The sequence below is a fragment of the Sinohyriopsis cumingii genome, chromosome 3 (genome assembly GCF_028554795.1).
Source record: "Sinohyriopsis cumingii isolate HCF-2022 chromosome 3, ASM2855479v2, whole genome shotgun sequence".
In the NCBI taxonomy this organism is placed as follows: domain Eukaryota; kingdom Metazoa; phylum Mollusca; class Bivalvia; order Unionida; family Unionidae; genus Sinohyriopsis; species Sinohyriopsis cumingii.
Window position 1 is genome coordinate 119,892,933 of NC_142963.1, and position 24,026 is coordinate 119,916,958.

The following is a 24,026-nucleotide window of genomic DNA, read 5'->3' on the forward strand; positions in this document are numbered from 1 at the left end:
ATCATGAATATGCAGTTTGTATAAGACTTGTTTGTTTTTGCAGTATTTTGTCTTTGGGTATAATTTTATGGAAGACAAGCCCAAACTACTGTAACATCATTAAAAGGTATGTCACCTTGATGTAATGTATGCTTGTGTACTATGCAGATCCAATTGTTTAATGATAATGGATGCATATATATGTTTATTTTTATTTGTTTTCTTTTCGTATACATCTTATTTATTGTCCCTTGATTATCTGATAACCAGAAATACTTAATTGTAACATGGCCATGGGATGGTGTTCCCTAACCTAGTGGTCAATCTGTTGGAGCATTGGGGGGTGGGGATAAAAAAGGTGACTACAATAGGCAACCTGATTAATTACCACATGTTGTGTGCCAAGCTGAAGTTCTTGTTTACACTTTTAAAAAAAGTGTCATTCATATATAAAAAAATTTGACCTTGTATTTCATGGATTTTATCCTATATATTATGACCACCATCTCAGTGTATACTATGTCATGATGTTATGCATATGTTTGTCAATCTTTCATGAGGTTAGTTTCTGCGCAGTAACTCTAGTTCCATCATCTACACTTACCAAACTGTGAGTAGCTTGCAATAAGGAAGAAACCTTTCAATTTCCGAGTAAAAAATTAAACAATAAAGTTTACTGCGACTAAATGAAGAAAAATGCTTTCTGCGCAATAACACCAGTTCTCCACCATCATTGGTTAACAAACTTTGTGGATGGCTTGCATTTGGGGTAAGGATGAACGCTATTGATATTGGGCTTAAAAATTGAAGGACAAGAAAATGGGCTTCAGCATAATCACTTAAGTTCTCTGACATCAACGTTTACCATACTGTGTAGACGACTTGCACGTAGGATAGAGAAGAATCAGAAAGTAATGATCAAGGTCACAGATTGAAAGAAGAAAAATGATTTCTACTCAATAATATTAGTGTTTGGCCATCTGTGTGACCTTTTTTTTTTTAGAATGTTGAGCTGCCAGTGCCTAATAGGATAAATGCTTTAAAACTATTAATCAGTACATAGTTTTGAAACATTGTCATATCTTCATCTGACTTGTTGTAAACTTTGTCAAACTTCGTACCAAAAGTGTGGCTATTTTTACCACATTTCAGCTTTCAAGGAATGTATATCATCATTATATCCGACATGGTCAACAAGGGTTCACTTTTGAAAAACTTGAAACACCTGGTTTGTCAACATTGTTCATCTCCTGGTGCTTTTAACTTGCAGAACTTTTTATTCTGTCTCAGCCATTAGAACCAGTCTGACAATTTGTTGCTTTAACTTTTCAATTTTCTTCAGATTAAAACTTTAATACCCAATATCATTTTTCATTCATGTTGGTTAGTGCATGTTGTGTATATTTAAGATTTATGATAACAGTGGTGAAAATATTAGTGCTGTGTCTTTCTATGGTGCCTTGCTTGCATAATTGATTTTTACTTTCCTATTGTTCTCTGCATCATTAACTTAAAATCACAGTGGTATTTATTGTTATAACAATGCCAGCAACTTAAAGTGGAGATTCCAGCTAATGTTTGACGGAATGCATAGCAGTGTAGATGAGATCACTTGGGCATGGCATTGTATAAATTAATGCTTAGCAGTATAGATGGGATCACTTGGGCATGGCAGTGTATACCTTAATGCATAGCAGTGTAGATGGGATCACTTGGGCATGGCTGTGCATATATTAATGCAAAGCAGTATAGATGGGATCATTTGGGCAATGCAGTAGGTGGGATCACTTGGGCATGGCAGTGTATACCTTAATGCATAGCAGTATAGATAGTATAGATGGGTCACTAGGATGTATCAATATATGCCTTAATCTACTTTGCTGATTGAAGTGTAGAAGCCAAGAACATTGAGTAATTATTACTGATGCTCCATGCAGTTTGACACTTGACATACATAGATTTGCCATCCCATGCTTTCTTGTTATGTAATGGGCTTGATTTGATTTTATTCTTTAGAAGTTAAATTCATGGCTATGAATGCCTGACAGTATTTTTGCGATCAAATTATTGTTAGCATTGGGCATTTGTGGCATATACATTGTTTTTGGAAGTTTGCTTTATGCGCACGTGCACATATATATGGTCTGACAGGAGTATTTTTGCAATCAAATTATTGTTAGCATTGGGCATTTATGGCATTATACAAGTGTTTTTGGAAGCTTGCTGCATGCACAAATGCACACATGTGTACATATATATGGTCTGACAGGAGTATTTTTGCAATCAAATTATTGTTACCATTGGGCATTTGTGGCAAATACAAGTGTTTTTGGAAGCTTGCTAAATGCACACATGTGCACATATATATGTACACACCCACACATGCAGACACAAGGATCTGCCCAAGGAGCTCAACATTAGGGGTGCAGGTCAAAACAGATCTGTAACATTTATCATGCAGTCTCATTACAGTCCGCCTTGTTCCCTAAGAGGCACTGTTGGGTAATTTAGTGGTTATATTTTATCATTTTCTTCCCTTTTTTTTTCAGACACATGTAGAAGCACCTGTAGTATGTACAGCCAACACCCAGCTAACCAGCTGCCCAGTAACCATGGCAGAACATGAATCTGAATACGAGAACTTTCTGATCGAGAACACTTTCATCCTGACAAAATACATCTATGCTGAAGATTTCTATGACTACTTGACGAGCAAACATGTCCTAAGTTCTGATGACAAGGAACTGATTGACTGTCGCCATAGTAACCCTACTAGAAGGCAGAGAGCAGGTAGTGCTCTAATTATTAGTAACACAGTTCCTGATTACCTTGTCTATTACAACACCATTGCCAAGTCACAAGTTAGAGATTAAATAGGGCAACAGGGGCACTTTTTTGTTCTCTTCTGATTTTATCACTCTCCCTGCCTTACATTTTGTGATTTTGTTCTAAATTGAAAAAATTATGGATAAATTTTACAATGACATTGTATCATTGACCCCTGGGATAAGTTGTTCTTGGGGAGGAGGATTGTTTGTGGATGGGGAGTGGGTTTTTCAGATGGGGAATAGGTGGGAGATGGAGTAAAATATATTGTTTTTGTACTTTCTTTCCCGCCACCATCTATCTTTTGTTTATTTGTTCATGATATCCATCGTTTAAGCCTAATAAGATATGTGGATGCCTCTTGATGATTCCAAGACCAAAAGTCTCGATATCGAATTAAATTAATTGGATATTTATCTCCATTGTTTGGAACTAACTGCATTAAATAAATTTCGACATGGTATTTTGTGAAATTCATGTGACGTAAATTTGTGTTGCTAGATGAAGTTTTCTTAATCATCCAACATTTATGAGTCCTTCAAAAAGTCGTCAAATGGCCCAATGAAAAAAATCAAGTCCAGTGCACTTAGGCTAGCTAATTAGCTCTGTTTGATTTTTCTCCCAGTCATAGGGTACATTTATTGCAGATTGGCACAGAATGTTTGAATCTTCACTCTCTTGTTTGTATTTAAATCAAACATGCCATAATTAAAGGTTGACTGCTGTTAATGTGGGACTATTGTGCAGACAAAATTAGACTGTATGCTTAAAATTAGACTCGTGCTTATTTTAAGCGCATTACAAATATTATGCATATTTAGTTAATTTGTTTGCATAAAATATGCAAATACATTGCTTATCTAGGACTTTTTAGGACCAGATTAAATTCTGGTGATCATAGTTCAATTTTTAAAGTTACAATGTGATAATGTGTGCTTAGAAAAGGACATCAGCTGCTGCTTGTAAGCAGGATTTCTCAGCTTTGTTGGCCCTAACCCAGCCTATGTTGCTGTGCAGAGATCTTGGGAGGTTCTCAAGGTTCAAGTTGGTTCTTATAACTTGAACCAATTTTTGAAGGTCTCAGCTTGATGTTCTGTCCTTCTGTCATACCTTATTTGTTAGCAAAATCATGTCTCAGAAATAATTATTGAAACAAACTAGACCTGATTGAATATGTACAAATTTTAAATGGGTCCCAGGGCCTAATATGACTTGATTTAATATGTACAAATTTTAAATGGGCCCCAGGGTCTAATATGACTTGATTTAATATGTACAAATTTTAAATGGGTCCCAGGGCCTAATATGACTTGATTTAATATGTACAAATTTTAAATGGGCCCCAGGGCCTAATATGACTTGATTAATATGTACAAATTTTAAATGGGCCCCAGGGTCTAATATGACTTGATTTAATATGTACAAATTTTAAATGGGTCCCAGGGCCTAATATGACTTGATTTAATATGTACAAATTTTAAATGGGTCCCAGGGTCTAATATGACTTGATTTAACATGGCCATATTTACTCTCTTAACAACATGTCATGCAAGAAAACAGTTTTTGACTCCTGAACCCACTGATGATCTTACTGAAAGTAAATATGATTTTCAGTAATCTTAGCAAGAAACAAAAACAAATAAAAAACCAGCGAGAGGGAGACATTTCTTGACCACAACTACATATGTCTATAACTGCAATATGTACAGACGGTTAACATCTCACCTCTGTCTGCGTAGGTTCGAGTCTCGGATTCAGCCAATGTGGGTATGTGAGAAAGCTTGCCAGTAGCTTCTCGAGGGTCGGTGGTTTTTTCCAGTGTTTTCCCGGGTTCTTCCTCCACCATTAATACTGGCCGCCATGTATAGCCTATCGAGTGCTGAAAAATGGCGTTAAACCCTAAACAACAACAACAACAACAAACGGTTAACATTCAGAAATAAACAAGGACCATTTCACATATTTTCTGAGACCAAACTATGGAATTCCATACCACCTTATATAAAGTTAGCTTACTTGTGCCAAGCTTTTAAAAAGCTTCTTAGTCAACATCTAAAGAAATAATCATTTAGTATGATTTTGTTTCATTCAGTACTACTACTCTTTAAAACATTGTTATATCACATACCTATGATGTTTTACACATATTCACTACTGCTCTTGGTATGAATCCTGTATGAATTCATTTTTAATGCCTTGTGCATATTTTATTGTAGCCATAGATCCATTATCTTGTTTTTAATAGCATTTGTTCTTGTAATAATTGTGTATAATTGTAGAAGGCCTCATGGAAGATTGGTCAGCAGTCCAAATTAGCTTCTTTACATAAAGTCATTATTATTATTATTGTTATTATTATTATTTAAATTACTGACAATAGCTTTGATGGTGGTGACTTGTTAAGTCCTTTGAATACTGCTGCGGGAGAGTCCATTATGCTTCCTGCCTCAGTGATAGCCTGTCGGAGTGCAGGAAATTTATCTGCAGCACTTTCATCAGCAGCTGCTGCTTTGACTTTCACTTTGAGATTATGAAATCCTTCATATGCTTTAAATCAATCAAACCATCCGACATGTGCATTAAATAGCTTAGCTTCAGGATCATCACGTTTTAACACTTAATAAATGCTGCATGCTTTTGATGGAATCGTTTGAGTCAAAAGTGGTTTTTCATTCTGGTACTCTATTGAGGTCAGTATGTATTCCATTTTTTTCATGATAGCTTACCTTGGTAAAGGGCAGTAGATAAACATTTAGTGCACTTACAGCACTCCTGGATTTTGTAAGCATTGTTCTTAGTTGCATGGAATTTCCTCACTGAGCCATGTGGCAGTCTTAATTTCCTTTTTTGTTCTCACCTCTTAAGCAGAGATGCTGCTACCACAGTGGCAACACTGAGACTGAGCAATGCTTCCAGAATCCTGCTTGGGAACTTATGCTGCACATTTGCATGTGTCTCAGCATGTATTTTTCTGCTTGGGTGTTAATATTAATTTGCATAAACATGAGGCTTGAGTTAGTCAGATATATGCAAATCATGGGTTTACTGTAAAAGTTGGCTGCTCGACAGTGCTTTATCTGTTTGAAAAGCTTTTGAAACGTAAGTTTCAGCTTTTTTTTGATGAGAAATGAATTGCTTGAGGGTGCAACAGCTGGTATTTCTGGTACTCTTAGTGAGATTAGATGGTCCAGAGGTTACGTATTTGGGAAATATCTCAAGGAACATTTCATCAGCTATGTACAATTTAAGGTGTGATCTATCCCAACCACAATTTCTGTTGTATGACGGGTCCAGATCACGCATATCTTTGGCAGACTTTGATTGGGCACAAAAACGTTCTTTTTGTCATGTCATACAACTGCTCACCATGGGATTTTTCAGTCCATTTTAGAAAATATTCAGTAATGATAGAGCAGATTCATGTGAGAAATTACATCATCTGTTCCTATGGATGCCATATGTGAGATAGCTTGCCTACAACTTAAGTCTGTCTAGAACAAATCTTCGAATAAAGTGTCACAGAACAAATGTTTTAAGAAAGTTTTCTTTTCTCATTGCTGTGATGGCTGTGAGTTGTTCTAAGTTCAGCTGCTTTGAAACATGATCTTATAAACCAGGTAAATGAAACAGAATACTCTTGAATAAAGTGTCACAGAACAAATATCAGTGGCCATAAATATTTTCATTGCAGGTATAAGGATAATTCAGAGTGTAAACAAACATTTAATAAAACTTGCATATGTTTAAAAATTATTCCATGATTTCTGCTTAAGGGCTTATAAACTGATATCACAAGAATACCTTATTTTATTTCATGCTGGAGAAGTCAGAAAGGATGCACCAGCAAAATAAATAATATAAAAACAATAATATTTAGTTTGTAATAGTTTATTGTAATGATAATTGAACATGGCTGGTCAGTGCTGTGTGATTTATGGCAATCTTGCCAATTTTGTCTAAACATTGTTGTGTTTATAAGTGTTGGGATACCAAAAATATTATATTTTTAAAATGAACATAAAAATCATGGGACCCAGAAAATAATAATTTTTTTCTGTCACAAGACTTACAATCGTTACAGTGATCAGTGGCAACGTTCTTTCAAGTATGACTTTGCTCCATATATAAATTTTGGTAGTAGGGATAGTGTACAAGTGTGATTCATTTTCAAAGGAAGAATATCAATAGACAGCTGGGAAGGATAGGCCTTATATTAAGCAAGAAAATCCCAGCAAAACTAAATTTCAGAACTCCTGTTTGTTAGTGTTTGTCTTTGTGAAGTACCACAGCAAATGGGAGCATTTTATTCTTTGCACATACTGCAAACACCATATCAGCATTAGTTATTCTGGAATGTGCAACATATGTCAACATTGCAACACCACACAGCATTGGGATGATGCACAAATGCAAAGTTCAATCTCAAAATAAACTAACGTGTTTAAACAATAATCGACAGACCTTGTCACTAGAGATGAACTACTTTTCTGCAATTTTATTTCAGAACACAATCTGCATTTTTTCCAGTTGCAGATCACTTTTCAGTTCCTAAATGTTCCTAGGTAGTGATGTCACTAAGAAATCCAGTTGCATAGGACAAAAACAACAAATATCACAAACAGTGCTATAACACAAAAGTTGGATAAACAAGTAAGCAGGTTATGCCACAATTATAGCAAATCTTTGTCAATATCGATGAATCAAATGACAAATCAGGTGACCAGACCATTGGATCCATGTGTATGACCATACTGGGAGGAAAGTTTGTTATGATCTACATTCAGGAAAACCATAATTTAATAATTTAATTAGTGTGGCCATTGCATGCATGGCCATCACTCACTGCTGTACAGATGCAGACAGGTAATTTTCTATGCTGAGAAAAATTTAACAAAATTTTCAGTGAAGTTTGTACAGCAGTACCATCCAGTCCAAGGGACTGACAATTTAATGCGGGTAGGGTGGGGTTCTTTCAAGCTGTTTTTTTCTTCTTTTATCTACCTCAAGATAATTTTTAATGTTTCTGTGGTTGGGATTAAGTGAGTGTGTGCATATGTATAAATGTATATGGGGGTGCTTATATTTAACAGTATTACTTATATCAACTATTTATGGTTTGTAAGTATTAAATGCTTCAAGGAAAACGTTATTTATTATTTATAGTTGAATTTTGAGTAATTTTCTATTGGATGATAAGAAAATATTATTATCAGATGGATGATATTGCTTTTTGGGGGGCATGTGCCCTACGAACTCCCCACCCCTGTTGGGACTTCAAAACACACTTTTTTAGCCTCCCCCTCCCAAACCCAAACGATCTGGGAATATGGCAAGTATGGAGGCCAAGATCAAGAACAATTTCTGGTGACCATGGCCCAGTGTTACTCTACCTGAATTTTGGGAATTGTTTTTGCACATTGCTAACACAGTTTTGTATAGTTCTACCAAACTTAGTTGCTCTTTCCTCGCATGTTACCATATATACTCACTTGTATGACGAGTCCAACTGCAGACTGCACAGACCCAGATCTGCCATCACATAATGCATTGGCAGATCTGGGTCTGTACAGTTTGTAAGCAGTAATCACTAGAACAAATAAAATAGACCCTGATCTCAAGGCAGGTTATTCTGTGGCAGATCAAGATCTTTGTCATTTGCACTTTGATTTATAAGTATTATGGTACTCTTGACACAGACTAACATTATTTGTCATGGGTAATCAAGGTGGGAATACACGTTTTTGCTGTAAAAATCATATAGCTTTTATTTCCTTATATTTTCTCAACATGCCGAGGTGTAAAGGAGCATATATGAGAAGAAGGCAGTGTTTACAAGTAACTGATGCATAATTGGGGGACAATGATTCAGTATTTTGCACTACTGAAAATGAAATATTTCTTGACATGAATAAATGTTGAATGGTCAACTTATTCAAAATGTTAAGACTCCTGATAGCTACTTTTCCTCTAAAGTAATTACTGTATATACCTTAATTAATGCCTCCTCTGATTAATGCACCCCACCCCCCTCTAAAAGAGGCAGCTGTGCTTTTTAATACCTGTCTGCTTCAGATCCATGATTACAACACAATGCTGCAGCAGTCTCAGTTGATCACATTTATACAATATATATATCAATTACTAAAGTCACAGGCACACATGTTAAACATAACACTATAGATGGGTGGTATGTTCAAAGACTTGTTAGTCCCTGACAAGATCTAGACGATCACTGTGTCTTTATGTAGCAAAATGCCTCCTATAGTTACTAAAGTAAAACATGCAAGAACCAGGGGTAAGGTACCCGTGTACATCGTGATATAAAGTTATCTTGCTGCGAGCGACCTACGATGGGATGCATGTATTACTCAGTCACCATTAGAAAAAAAGAAGAAAAGAAAACTGTTCTAGGTAATGCTGTTCGTGTCAATGAAATCAATTACACTGGTGTTCCAAGGCATTACCAAGTTATTTTCTTGCCTTATTTAGTGACAGTTCAGAAACCAAATAAACAATGGTGGTTGTTTAAATAACAAAGGTGTAGCAACAAAGGTACCAGGTAAAAAAGGTGTGATAATCTCATGTAATTCATAATCAGTAAATAACAAAGACAAATAGAGACTGCAGGTAACAAACGTGTTGTAATGACTTGTCATTCATAATAAATACTTTAGAATAACAAATTGCAGGTTAAGTGCAATTAAAGCAAGAAAAGAAATGGAACTGTATGTGACCATTTTGACTCGATAATTTTGAAATATTGTTTACCTACTGTTAATAATTTATAAATGTAAAATTTAGCTACTGTTCTGTACATTCACCAACTGAATACGGTTTGAAGTAAATGTCTGTTGTATTCATTTTGAGTTCAGACTATTATGAAAATGGCTGAAAATTTGATGGTCAGAAAAAGAAAAAAATGTCACTTTTGATGCCAAGCTACAGATGAAAAATGAGATGTCATTACCAGTGATAGTGATGTTGATGATAATGTTTTCCATGCTGTTACTTTGTTTTGATAACAAAATTTATATTTCTTGGATTATGTTTACTCTGTTAACTTGTGATACCAACAGTTAAAATGTAAATTTTTGTACCATGATGATATTGTTTGTGAAATTAGTGATCACCAGGAAGCAACCAAGTTATTGAACAAAGATGATTTCACATTAAAGTGATTTTATGATTCACCCGCTCGTACATGTACATGGGTGTTGACCCTTTCATTGGATGGTAAAACTTACTGGTTTATCATTTCACCATCAAATACATTACCTAATCACATTTACAATAGAAATTAATTGTGCTTCTTTCTGAATCCAGCCATCCCATAGACTTTAAAAGTCTCTCCATCTTTGTGTATACAAGGGGAAGTAACTCTTACATATTACCTCCCCTAACCCCACATGTTGGTGCTCCATATATAGGATAGCGTCAGTTTGAACTATCCTGCAAACTGTGAACATAATCTATGGATTTCTGTTGTGTTTTTTTTGTTAGCCATCCAGCAGTCATTTTTGGTGGTGCTGTAAGTGGATCATATTGTGTAGTGTATACTACATTTTTGTTTATTTGGTGAAATTTCAGATATTTTATGCACTTCATATTATGTGCTGACATCAGTAATGCCATATTACAGTTATGTAGCGCCACAATATAGCTGTTCTTGTTTATAGGTTCACCTATTTGCACCTATCATTTTATTCTGATATTTAAAATTAAATTGTGATGTCCTACCCTTGTTAAAATTTCAGATAGTCAATAACAAGATGGCAATTAAATTTGAAAAATGCATTTTAAGGTGGAAAAAAAAAGCAGTCATGAATCCAGCCAAGCCTGCAGATAATGCTTATTGTCTAAAACCTGTATGATGTGCTTTTTGTGGACAGAAGACATATGGTCCAATGCTCTTCATAAACTGCTTATTGTCTAAAACCTGTATGATGTGCTCATTCTGGACAGAAGACATTTGGTCCAATGCTCTTCATAAACTGCTTATTGTCTAAAACCTGTATGATGTGCTCTTTGTGGACAGAAGACATATGGTTCAATGCTCTTCATAAACTGCTTATTGTCTAAAACCTGTATGATGTACTCATTCTGGACAGAAGACATATGGTCCAATGCTCTTCATAAACTGCTTATTGTCTAAAACCTGTATGAAGTGCTGATTCTGGACAGAAGACATATGGTCCAATGCTCTTCATAAACTGCTTATTGTCTAAAACCTGTATGATGTGCTCTTTGTGGACAGAAGACATATGGTCCAATGCTCTTCATAAACTGCTTATTGTCTAAAACCTGTATGATGTACTCATTCTGGACAGAAGACATATGGTCCAATGCTCTTCATAACCTGCTTATTGTCTAAAACCTGTATGATGTGCTCTTTGTGGACAGAAGACATATGGTCCATTGCTCTTCATAAACTGCTTATTGTCTAAAACCTGTACGATGTACTCATTCTGGACAGAAGACATATGGTCCAGTGCTCTTCATAAACTGCTTATTGTCTAAAACCTGTATGATGTGTTCTTTGTGGACAGAAGACATATGGTCCAATGCTCTTCATAAACTGCTTATTGTCTAAAACCTGTATGATGTGCTCTTTGTGGACAGAAGACATATGGTCCAATGCTCTTCATAAACTGCTTATTGTCTAAAACCTGTATGATGTGCTCTTTGTGGACAGAAGACATAAGGTCCAATGCTCTTCATAAACTGCTTATTGTCTAAAACCTGTATGATGTACTCATTCTGGACAGAAGACATATGGTCCAATGCTCTTCATAAACTGCTTATTGTCTAAAACCTGTATGATGTGCTCATTCTGGACAGAAGACATATAGTCCAATGCTCTTCATAAACTGCTTATTGTCGAAAACCTGTATGATGTGCTCTTTGTGGACAGAAGACATATGGTCCAATGCTCTTCATAAACTGCTTATTGTCTAAAACCTGTATGATGTGCTCTTTGTGGACAGAAGACATATGGTCCAATGCTCTTCATAAACTGTTTATTGTCTAAAACCTGTATGATGTGCTCTTTGTGGACAGAAGACATATGGTCCAGTGCTCTTCATAAACTGCTTAATGTCTAAAACCTGTATGATGTGCTCTTTGTGGACAGAAGACATATGGTCCAATGCTCTTCATAAACTGTTTATTGTCTAAAACCTGTATGATGTGCTCTTTGTGGACAGAAGACATATGGTCCAGTGCTCTTCATAAACTGCTTAATGTCTAAAACCTGTATGATGTGCTCTTTGTGGACAGAAGACATATGGTCCAGTGCTCTTCATAAACTGCTTATTGGCTAAAACCTGTATGATGTGCTCTTTGTGGACAGAAGACATATGGTCCAATGCTCTTCATAAACTGCTTATTGTCTAAAACCTGTATGATGTACTCATTCTGGACAGAAGACATGGTCCAATGCTCTTCATAACCTGCTTATTGTCTAAAACCTGTATGATGTGCTCTTTGTGGACAGAAGACATATGGTCCATTGCTCTTCATAACCTGCTTATTGTCTAAAACCTATATGATGTACTCATTCTGGACAGAAGACATATGGTCCAGTGCTCTTCATAAACTGCTTATTGTCTAAAACCTCTATGATGTGTTCTTTGTGGACAGAAGACATATGGTCCAATGCTCTTCATAAACTGCTTATTGTCTAAAACCTGTATGATGTACTCATTCTGGACAGAAGACATGGTTCAGTGCTCTTCATAAACTGCTTATTGTCTAAAACCTGTATGATGTACTCATTCTGGACAGAAGACATTTGGTCCAATGCTCTTCATAAACTGCTTATTGTCTAAAACCTGTGTGATGTGCTCTTTGTGGACAGAAGACGTATGGTTCAATGCTCTTCGTAAACTGCTTATTGTCTAAAACCTGTATGATGTACTCATTCTGGACAGAAGACATATGGTCCAATGCTCTTCATAAACTGCTTATTGTCTAAAACCTGTATGATGTGCTCATTCTGGACAGAAGACATATGGTCCAATGCTCTTCATAAACTGCTTATTGTCTAAAACCTGTATGATGTGCTCTTTGTGGACAGAAGACATATGGTCCAATGCTCTTCATAACCTGCTTACTGTCTAAAACCTGTATGATGTGCTCTTTGTGGAAAGAAGACATATGGTCCATTGCTCTTCATAAACTGCTTATTGTCTAAAACCTATATGATGTACTCATTCTGGACAGAAGACATATGGTCCAGTGCTCTTCATAAACTGCTTATTGTCTAAAACCTGTATGACGTGTTCTTTGTGGACAGAAGACATATGGTCCAATGCTCTTCATAAACTGCTTATTGTCTAAAACCTGTATGATGTACTCATTCTGGACAGAAGACATATGGTCCAATGCTCTTCATAAACTGCTTATTGTCTAAAACCTGTATGATGTGCTCTTTGTGGACAGAAGACATATCGTCCAATGCTCTTCATAAACTGCTTATTGTCTAAAACCTGTATGATGTGCTGATTCTGGGCAGAAGACATATGGTCCAATGCTCTTCATAAACTGCTTATTGTCTAAAACCTGTATGATGTGCTCATTCTGGGCAGAAGACATGGTTCAGTGCTCTTCATAAACTGCTTTTTGTCTGAAACCTGTATAATGTGCTCTTTGTGGACAGAAGACATATGGTTCAGTGCTCTTCATAAACTGCTTATTGTATAAAACCTGTATGATGTACTCATTCTGGACAGAAGACATATGGTCCAATGCTTTTCATAAACTGCTTATTGTCTAAAACCTGTATGATGTGCTCATTCTGGACAGAAGACATATGGTCCATTGCTCTTCATAAACTGCTTATTGTCTAAAACCTGTATGATGTGCTCTTTGTGGACAGAAGACATATGGTCCAATGCTCTTCATAAACTGCTTATTGTCTAAAATCTGTATGATGTGCTCTTTGTGGACAGAAGACATATGGTCCAGTGCTCTTCATAAACTGCTTATTGTCTGAAACCTCTATGATGTGTTCTTTGTGGACAGAAGACATATGGTCCAATGCTCTTCATAAACTGCTTATTGTCTAAAACCTGTATGATGTACTCATTCTGGACAGAAGACATGGTTCAGTGCTCTTCATAAACTGCTTATTGTCTAAAACCTGTATGATGTACTCATTCTGGACAGAAGACATTTGGTCCAATGCTCTTCATAAACTGCTTATTGTCTAAAACCTGTGTGATGTGCTCTTTGTGGACAGAAGACGTATGGTTCACTGCTCTTCGTAAACTGCTTATTGTCTAAAACCTGTATGATGTACTCATTCTGGACAGAAGACATATGGTCCAATGCTCTTCATAAACTGCTTATTGTCTAAAACCTGTATGATGTGCTCATTCTGGACAGAAGACATATGGTCCAATGCTCTTCATAAACTGCTTATTGTCTAAAACCTGTATGATGTGCTCTTTGTGGACAGAAGACATATGGTCCAATGCTCTTCATAACCTGCTTATTGTCTAAAACCTGTATGATGTGCTCTTTGTGGACAGAAGACATATGGTCCAGTGCTCTTCATTAACTGCTTATTGTCTAAAACCTGTATGATGTACTCATTCTGGACAGAAGACATATGGTCCAATGCTCTTCATAAACTGCTTATTGTCTAAAACCTGTATGATGTGCTCTTTGTGGACAGAAGACATATGGTCCAATGCTCTTCATAAACTGCTTATTGTCTAAAACCTGTATGATGTGCTGATTCTGGGCAGAAGACATATGGTCCAATGCTCTTCATAAACTGCTTATTGTCTAAAACCTGTATGATGTGCTCATTCTGGACAGAAGACATGGTTCAGTGCTCTTCATAAACTGCTTTTTGTCTGAAACCTGTATAATGTGCTCTTTGTGGACAGAAGACATATGGTTCAGTGCTCTTCATAAACTGCTTATTGTATAAAACCTGTATGATGTACTCATTCTGGACAGAAGACATATGGTCCAATGCTTTTCATAAACTGCTTATTGTCTAAAACCTGTATGATGTGCTCATTCTGGACAGAAGACATATGGTCCATTGCTCTTCATAACCTGCTTATTGTCTAAAACCTGTATGATGTGCTCTTTGTGGACAGAAGACATATGGTCCAATGCTCTTCATAAACTGCTTATTGTCTAAAACCTGTATGATGTACTCATTCTGGACAGAAGACATGGTTCAGTGCTCCTCATAAAGTGCTTATTGTCTAAAACCTGTATGATGTGCTCTTTGTGGACAGAAGACATATGGTTCAATGCTCTTCATAAACTGCTTATTGTCTAAAACCTGTATGATGTACTCATTCTGGACAGAAGACATATGGTCCAATGCTCTTCATAAACTGCTTATTGTCTAAAACCTGTATGATGTGCTCATTCTGGACAGAAGACATATGGTCCAATGCTCTTCATAAACTGCTTATTGTCTAAAACCTGTATGATGTTCTCTTTGTGGACAGAAGACATATGGTCCAATGCTCTTCATAAACTGCTTATTGTCTAAAACCTGTATGATGTGCTCTTTGTGGACAGAAGACATATGGTCCAATGCTCTTCATAAACTGCTTATTGTCTAAAACCTGTATGATGTGCTCTTTGTGGACAGAAGACATATGGTCCAATGCTCTTCATAAACTGCTTATTGTCTAAAACCTGTATGATGTGCTCTTTGTGGACAGAAGACATATGGTCCAATGCTCTTCATAAACTGCTTTTTGTCTAAAACCTGTATGATGTGCTCTTTGTGGACAGAAGACATATGTCCAATGCTCTTCATAAACTGCTTATTGTCTAAAACCTGTATGATGTGCTCTTTGTGGACAGAAGACATATGGTCCAATGCTCTTCATAAACTGCTTATTGTCTAAAACCTGTATGATGTGCTCTTTGTGGACAGAAGACATATGGTCCAATGCTGTTCATAAACTGCTTCTTGTCTAAAACCTGTATAATGTACTCATTCTGGACAGAAGACATATGGTCCAATGCTCTTCATAAACTGTTTATTGTCTAAAACCTGTATGATGTGCTCTTTGTGGACAGAAGACATATGGTCCAATGCTCTTCATAAACTGCTTATTGTCTAAAACCTGTATGATGTGCTCTTTGTGGACAGAAGACATATGGTCCAATGCTCTTCATAAACTGCTTATTGTCTAAAACCTGTATGATGTGCTGATTCTGGACAGAAGACATATGGTTCAGTGCTCTTCATAAACTGCTTATTGTCTAAAACCTGTATGATGTGCTCTTTGTGGACAGAAGACATATGGTCCAATGCTCTTCATAAACTGCTTATTGTCTAAGACCTGTATGATGTGCTCTTTGTGGACAGAAGACATATGGTCCAATGCTCTTCATAAACTGCTTATTGTCTAAAACCTGTATGATGTACTCATTCTGGACAGAGGACACGGTTCAGTGCTCTTCATAAACTGCTTATTGTCTAAAACCTGTATGATGCACTCATTGTGGACAGAAGAGATATGGTCCAATGCTCTTCATAAACTGCTTATTGTCTAAAACAGGGGTGTCAAACTCAATCGCTCAGTGGGCCAAAACTCAAATCACATGTAAGGTTGCGGGCCAAACAGGATAAACATTCAATAAGCGGAAAATTAAACCTTTTTTAAACATTAATATAAATTAAAACAGAAAAAAGTTTTAATAATAAAAAATCATTGGCATACCCATTTTCGCTCTTATGCCAATTTGTCAGAGCTGGATGTTTGGCAAGGCTGCTAATTAGGGAATTTGATTTGCACTTTATATTGCAGAGCCATTAAGAAATATTTTTGCCTAAAATTCTCTCTCGGGCCCGATATAATTGTACGCCGGGCCTGATGTGGCCCGCGGGCCTTGAGTTTGACACATGTGGTTTAAAACCTGTATGATGTGCTCATTCTGGACAGAAGATATGGTCCAATGCTCTTCATAAAGTGCTTATTGTCTAAAACCTGTATGATGTGCTCATTCTGGACAGAAGACATATGGTTCAGTGCTCTTCATAAACTGCTTATTGTCTAAAACCTGTATGATGTACTGATTCTGGACAGAAGACATATGGTCCAATGCTCTTCATAAACTGCTTATTGTCTAAAACCTGTAGGATGTGCTCATTCTGGACAGAAGACATATGGTCCAATGCTCTTCATAAACTGCTTATTGTCTAAAACCTGTATGATGTGCTGATTCTGGACAGAAGACATATGGTCCAATGCTCTTCATAAACTGCTTATTGTCTAAAATCTGTATGATATACTCATTCTGGACAGAAGACATATGGTCCAGTGCTCTTCATAAACTGCTTATTGTCTAAAACCTGTATGATGTGCTGATTGTGGACAGAAGACATATGGTCCAATGCTCTTCATAAACTACTCCAGTGCAAGGCTAAGGTGGGGTTGATCCAAATTCTAGTGATCAAGAAATTTTAAGTTTACACCCTCCCTCAGGCTCATTGTCTGGTTTAGCTGGGTATTGGGGTTGCCTCCCTTTGCCCAATGTTACATTGCTTCATACAGAGGACATATTGCAGACAGATGCTAACTGAGATCTTGAATTGAGAGATGTTGAATGTGATCCATAAAGCTTAGTGAACAAGAATTTTGATAAGGGAATATGATGAAGTATTAGTTTAGCTTCCTGCCAGGATATGACATAATTGGGGCAGCATGTATGGGTGTGTTTTTTTTTTTACTTTGCTGGTCAGCATCATTCTTATGGTGAATTATTTACCTCTCTGTCTGTTGATCAGCTAGTCCAGCTAACAGCCATACAAGCTGACCACAGTAATGTATTTGCAGTCTCAGTTGTTGACAGAACTGTCCAGATGTTCGAATATGGATACAGTACAGGTTCAGTTTTCAAACATCAATAATCCGTACCATCAGTGATGTTATCTTATAGTGATTTTGCTGCCCATATTTCCATCCATCCAACTGTCCTTCCATCTGTACATCTGTGTGGAAGAAGAACCTGGGAAAACCCCAGAAAGAACCTCCGACCCATGAGAAGCTACTGATAAGCTTTCTCACATACCCACATTGGCTGAATCCGAGACTTGAACCCATGCAGACAGAGGTGAGATGGCAGTGATGCGTAACGGTGAGCGCTTAAGACCACTAGGCCACTCAGGGCCCTGGAGGAGAAAGTAAAATCATTCCATGGATTTGTAAAGGCCAGAAGATATGGTGATGATCATTAACATGGATAAAACTAAGTGTGATAATTCTGACTAATGGTGCAGATAATAAAACCGAATTTTAGTCCTTGCAGTTTTGGTAACAGGAGATTTGTTGCCTCCATTGGTAATTTTTCACAGTATGAATGAGCTAAATATTATTCATGTACTGAAAGGATATATTGTAGGCATGCAGGAGAAGGGTTGGCTTGGTGGGGTGAAGCTGCAGTTGATTCAAGTTTTATCTTAAGTACACAGTTTAATATTTTTTAAATAAAATTTAATATATTTTCCAACATGGAATTTTGAATGATATAAAAGGTGTCCCACAACTTATAACTTGAAAAAAACTATGTGTCTCAGAACATAAGTGAACCAAAAATTTACTTTAAAATGTAACTTTTGGTGTCCCAAGAAATATGGTGTCCCAATATGTATGGTAAATAAAGTAAATGTAATTGGCTACCTACAGGTTCTGACCTTGTAAAAACAGAATCTCATACATTTCCATTTATATTGCAGTTTGAAATGATTGCAACACATTAACCGCCTGCTTGAATCACCACATTTGAAATAAGTTGTTCAATATCAAACTTGTAGCTGAAATAAAACAAAAAAATGATTACTATAAACTTAATTTATTCCCCAAGAAATATATACATCTTTCTGTACTTTCAAACATATGTTTTGGGCAGAATCTGTAATCATCAACTAGACCCCAGTGGTATGTTCCTAATAAAGAAGTGAGGGAACACATGTTGCTGGGGGTGGGGTGGGGGGTGGGGGCAATGGCAATTGAAATAAAGGTAAGGGAATCTCATTTTCAATGCATTCCCACAACACAACACCCCAGGTAGACCCCTGCAACTGAATTCAAAAAGTAGGTTTAAGCTTTTGGGTGGCAGTGTTGTTTTCTTTCAGAATCCATTGACCGTTGTTCACCTGTCCCAAATTCAGTTGTCAGCAGAACCCTATTTGTGTATAAGCTGATCCTGGAAATCAGAAAGAAAACAAAAAAAGGCATAATTCCATAGATGTAGACTGCCAATCATTTAAATTCTGGAAATAAAAAACAAAACCTAACTTATGATAGTGTTCACCCTGGAAATTATGCAGGCTCAGGAATTTTGCCACTGAAATATTTTTATGATGTCAAACAAATTTTTAATATCCTGCAATATATTATTTTCTATGATTTTGTTAGAATATCCACAGCTGAATGTTTTGTACCAAAAATATTTTTTTAAAATTAAATTTTAGAAAATAATTTATTGTTGAACAGTTGGATGCTGAAAGTCCTTGTTTACAAGGTGTGCCTGTAATATGTAGTTGTGTACGCTCACTCGTGTTCCCATTTTGCAACACACACACACACACATTCTTGTAAAACCTACAAAACTGGGATGTATGATTTTTTCCATCAAAATGGGGACATTTTTATTTTTAGGGTGATAATGATCTATTTTACTGCGCATTTTCATATATACAAGTTGTTGTTGTTGTGGTGTTTAACGCCGTTTTTCAGCACACGATAGGCTATGCATGGCGGCCAGTAGTAATGGTGGAGGAAGAACCCGGGAAAACCCCGCCAAGAACCACCGACCCACAAGAAGCTACTGGCAAGCTTTCTCACATACCCACATTGGCTCATATATACATGCCATTTGTTTGATTTAGAAGAAACATGTATCAGAATCTTTACCATTAGAACAGGGACACACAAATATACAGTGTTAGAAATTATACAATCAAATAGTGGACATTCGATAAGTATGTATTTTAATTCTAAATAAGGATCAACTAAATCTAAATACTGCATTAATCTCACCTCCTGTACATAGTTCCCATCCATATTAACAAACTAAATTGAAATTATCATGTTGAATCTTTATATAATGTTTGTTGTGTATATATAAGTAAATATGTATATCCAGGAGTTTGAAGAAATTGAATTGTGTGAAAATACAGAGAATGCGTCCCTTTTTCTAAAATTAAATAATCAAAGATCTATGTGCCAATGTTCAGTTAAAATAATTTTATTGGCAAGAATACAGTTTAGAATTTAAAATGTCCCACAAAATAACACATTTTTAACTTTTGTGTACTAAAGTTTGCCACTTTATTGCAAACCCCTTCATTATTAAGCCAATACATGATAAGATCTCTTCAATATGAAGCACCAAAAGTTTATTTTTTATTTTTGGCATGGTTTAGTTTTAGTGAGCTCAGGTCAGAGCTGCATAAGTGTCCCTATTAAAGTCTAATTGTGTGGGTTGATTGTGTGACATGACATGTGCAGTATTTATGATAGAGACTAGTAAATTGTACAGTTATACAATGGAATGATTGATAAAAGGGACTCTCCTGTTACCTGGAGATGACTTTTATTCTTGCTGTGATGGCAGATATGGTGTAAAGTTACAGGTGAAATGAGGCTTTAAAACATGATTTGACTGACTTAAGGTAGTATAGGAAAAATAGTTCCCAGTATTTGGTGTTTGAGTTGTGACTTGTATTTTATGGTAGCTGAGTACTGGCACTACGTTACGGAAATGTAATAAGGAGAAACCATGTAGTTGTTAGGTTGGCAGGCGATGGTGAAGTCGTGATGTAAGTGTGTAGTTGTGATATTGGTGGTTGTGCATTAATTAGAGGAAAATTATTATAGTCTGTTTCATTCATTCACTAAAGAGACCCTTTGCATATAACATTATTAATGTTCTACCTCTCGCTTAGTGGAGAAGCCCGTTGCATATTTGTGGTCATTGATTTATTAGAGAAAAATTGTTTGATGACTGATGTCATCAGGTCCTTAGAAATTGGCGAAAACAATGGAAATCAAGCTAGCAAGAAGGAAGAAAGAGAGGCAGAAGGAACAGAGCTGAGAGAGAGAGAATATAAAACAGTACTGAGTAAACGAGGAAAGAATGAGAAATATGTGATAATTTACCTCTGAGTCAAACAAAATTTATATGATTGTTTTGTTTCACATTATCTATACTTCAGCCAGCATGTACATTTAAGGTACATAGAGAAACACTAAATAAGAGTATGAAAACTTGTATTTTCATCATTGTGACTGGTGCCATATACAAGTTACTGACTTAAAAAAATCTTTTTATTTCCTATTGGGTCAAGCTTAACATGTCGGATATAACTCTGATTTGGTTTATAGGAGGGAACAAATGGTATTGTGTTTTTGTTACCATGTAGACTGTTTGTTATTATGTTTCCTACCACATTTGAATGAACTAAAATATATGCTGATATTTTCCAGTGTATTTCTTATCCAAATGTGAATGGCTCAGAGTTAAATAGGAGAAAATATATACAAACACAGATGACTGGCTAGAATCTATTGTCCATCGTAAAAACTGCATAATATTTGCATGAAACCTTTTATTGTTTTCTTGTGTTTCTGATCTAATTTGGCAAAATGTGTTATGAATGTTTTACTATCCATGTAATAAACATGTGTATCGATATTGCTGTCTGTGTTAAAAAATAAAATATATATTTGCCTATGTTTACATAAATGATAAATCCTGTTAGCTCTTCTTGATGCCATCTTTGGTGAGTAATTCTGAAGCAAAGTGCACAAGCTGACAGCAAAACTGTGAATTTTTGCTGCATAAAAGGGGATACAGTTTTCTGACTGATACAAGGTTTTGAGTCAAGTGGGATGTGTGTATTCTTGTGTATAGCATGATCTGAAAAAATGCCAACAAAACAGGGACATGCTCAGATACGCTTATTTTAAGTTTGTTTAAGTAAGGTCTTGGCATTCCATTTAAGCTGACAGTACAAAACGGGGATGTTCCTGTTTTGAGGTGTGTCCCTGGTCTGTTGTTGTGTATACACACTGATGTCCCCATTTCATGCCTTTTAAAAATACACACACACACACACACACACATATGAAGCTTTATTATATTGTTCTAGCTTTGATATGTAAATGTAAGAGCCATAGAAAGTTGCAAGTTTTATTTATTTATTCATTGAAATTTATATATTTGTGAGAAGTTATGATTTTTGGAGAAACACAATCATGATATCATCTTTGTGTTTTGCTGTATACTGGCTGTACTCGCTTTAAGTTAAGTCCAGCTGCATAATGCACTGGCAGATCTGTGTATGTGCAATTTGTTAGGTTCAATCAGTAGAACCAACAACATATACCCTAATCTGCAGGTACATTATGCCTTGGTAGATCAGGATCTTTGTTGTTTGCAGTTTGAGTTACAAGCAAGTATATATGGTACCTTGATCTTGAGACTGTATTTTGCAGTAAACTGTTAGTCAGAAAATGACAATGTCCTTGAATTTATATTCAGCTGATGAAGGCCTAAACCACCTATAAATGACTCATATGTCACTTTTACAGGTTAAATGAAGGTGAAGTTTGGATCAATATTGTTTTCAATTGTACTGTACTCTGTACTTATACAGACTAACATTTCATGTCATTATATATGTAGAAGTCCCATATAAGTCGAGCATAATCACCCCTAAGTCATAAAAAGTTATTTCTCTGATGGATTCTAAATAGAAACTGGTTGAAATGGAGATACATGTATATTGATAAAAGATACATGCTCGGCTGACTTAATAACAGTTACCATATTTCTCCAGTTATAGGTTTATGCTTGATAATAAGCCCATTCACACTTATACAAACTTTGGTAAATGTTTATCTTAAAATCGTTTTGTTCAGGAATTAGCCCATGCTCACTTCTCATCACATTTATGAAGCAGATGTTCTCAGAAATACAGTATGTGTCAGTTAGGCTGTTTAATATAAACCTCAAGTATGCGCTAAACTGATCTGAGAGTTTTTCACTTGTGGATTATAGCAACAACATAGAAAAGTTTTTTTGATAGAGTTCAAGGTCATAATGAAGAAACGATTCGTAGTACAGGTGCCTTGTCTTTTTCTACTTGTTGGAAATGCTTCATATATGCAATACATTTTTCAGATTTTATTCAGACTTGAACACCTCATCAGTCACATAGATAAAATCTGCTGAGGAAACATTTTGTACATAATGTACAATTCTAAATGTCTCTTTTATTGTTGAATAATGTATGTTGATAGTGTCTCCAAAGGGTACAGTAAACAACACAAAAAAGAACTGTGTTGATCCTAGATAATGGTAAATAATGTGTATGTGTAGCTTGCAGTAGTGCAGTACAAACCAAAATAATTTCTTCATATTTGTCACATTTATGATAGATACAGTTTATATGCTATAATGATATATGTACACATTTATGGTGATATATACAGTATATATGCTATAGTGATATATGTACACATTTATAGTGATATATACAGTATATGTACTATAGTGATATATGTACACATTTATAGTGATATATACAGTATATGTACTATAGTGATATATGTACACATTTAGAGTGATATATACAGTATATGTACTATAGTGATATATGTACACATTTATAGTGATATATACAGTATATGTACTATAGTGATATATGTACACATTTATAGTGATATATATATATGGTATATATGCTGTAGTGATATATGTACTATAGTGATATATGTACACATTTATAGTGATATATACAGTATATATGCTATAATTATGTACGTGCACATTTATAGTGATATATGCAATATATATGTTATAGTGATCTAAGTATACATTTATATGTACACATTTATAGTGATATATCCAGTAAATATGTTAAAATGATATATGTACACATTTATAGTGAAATATACAGTATATATGCTATAGGTGGCAGGGGACAGTTTCTTAAAATGGCTCCTGGCAAATTTCTTAACTTAAGGCTGTTGTGTGACTTTTTGAACTATTATTGTGTTATAATTAAAGATATATTTGTTAATTTGGTCTTTCTGGCTTGTGTTGTTCTTGAAACTGATGTGAGGTATGTACATGCCATATGTTCACTAAACAGTATATAGCCAGTAAGATACAAATAGTCTGCTAGGAAGCAGAGCTAGCCATTGATAGCAGTCAACATGGTTCAA

General features: G+C 35.7%; 1 protein-coding gene across 1 annotated transcript in view; it reads left to right on the forward strand.

Moving 5' to 3' along the window:
* The window catches only part of LOC149803695 (uncharacterized), a 180,334-nt gene that overhangs the window by 24,013 nt on the left and 132,295 nt on the right, over positions 1 to 24,026 (forward strand). Inside the window, exon 2 of the mRNA XM_089953483.1 lies at positions 2,529 to 2,769. Within this exon, the coding sequence (XP_089809609.1) occupies positions 2,592 to 2,769 (178 nt within the window). The 5' untranslated portion in view covers positions 2,529 to 2,591. The remainder of the gene's footprint in view (positions 1 to 2,528; positions 2,770 to 24,026) is intronic.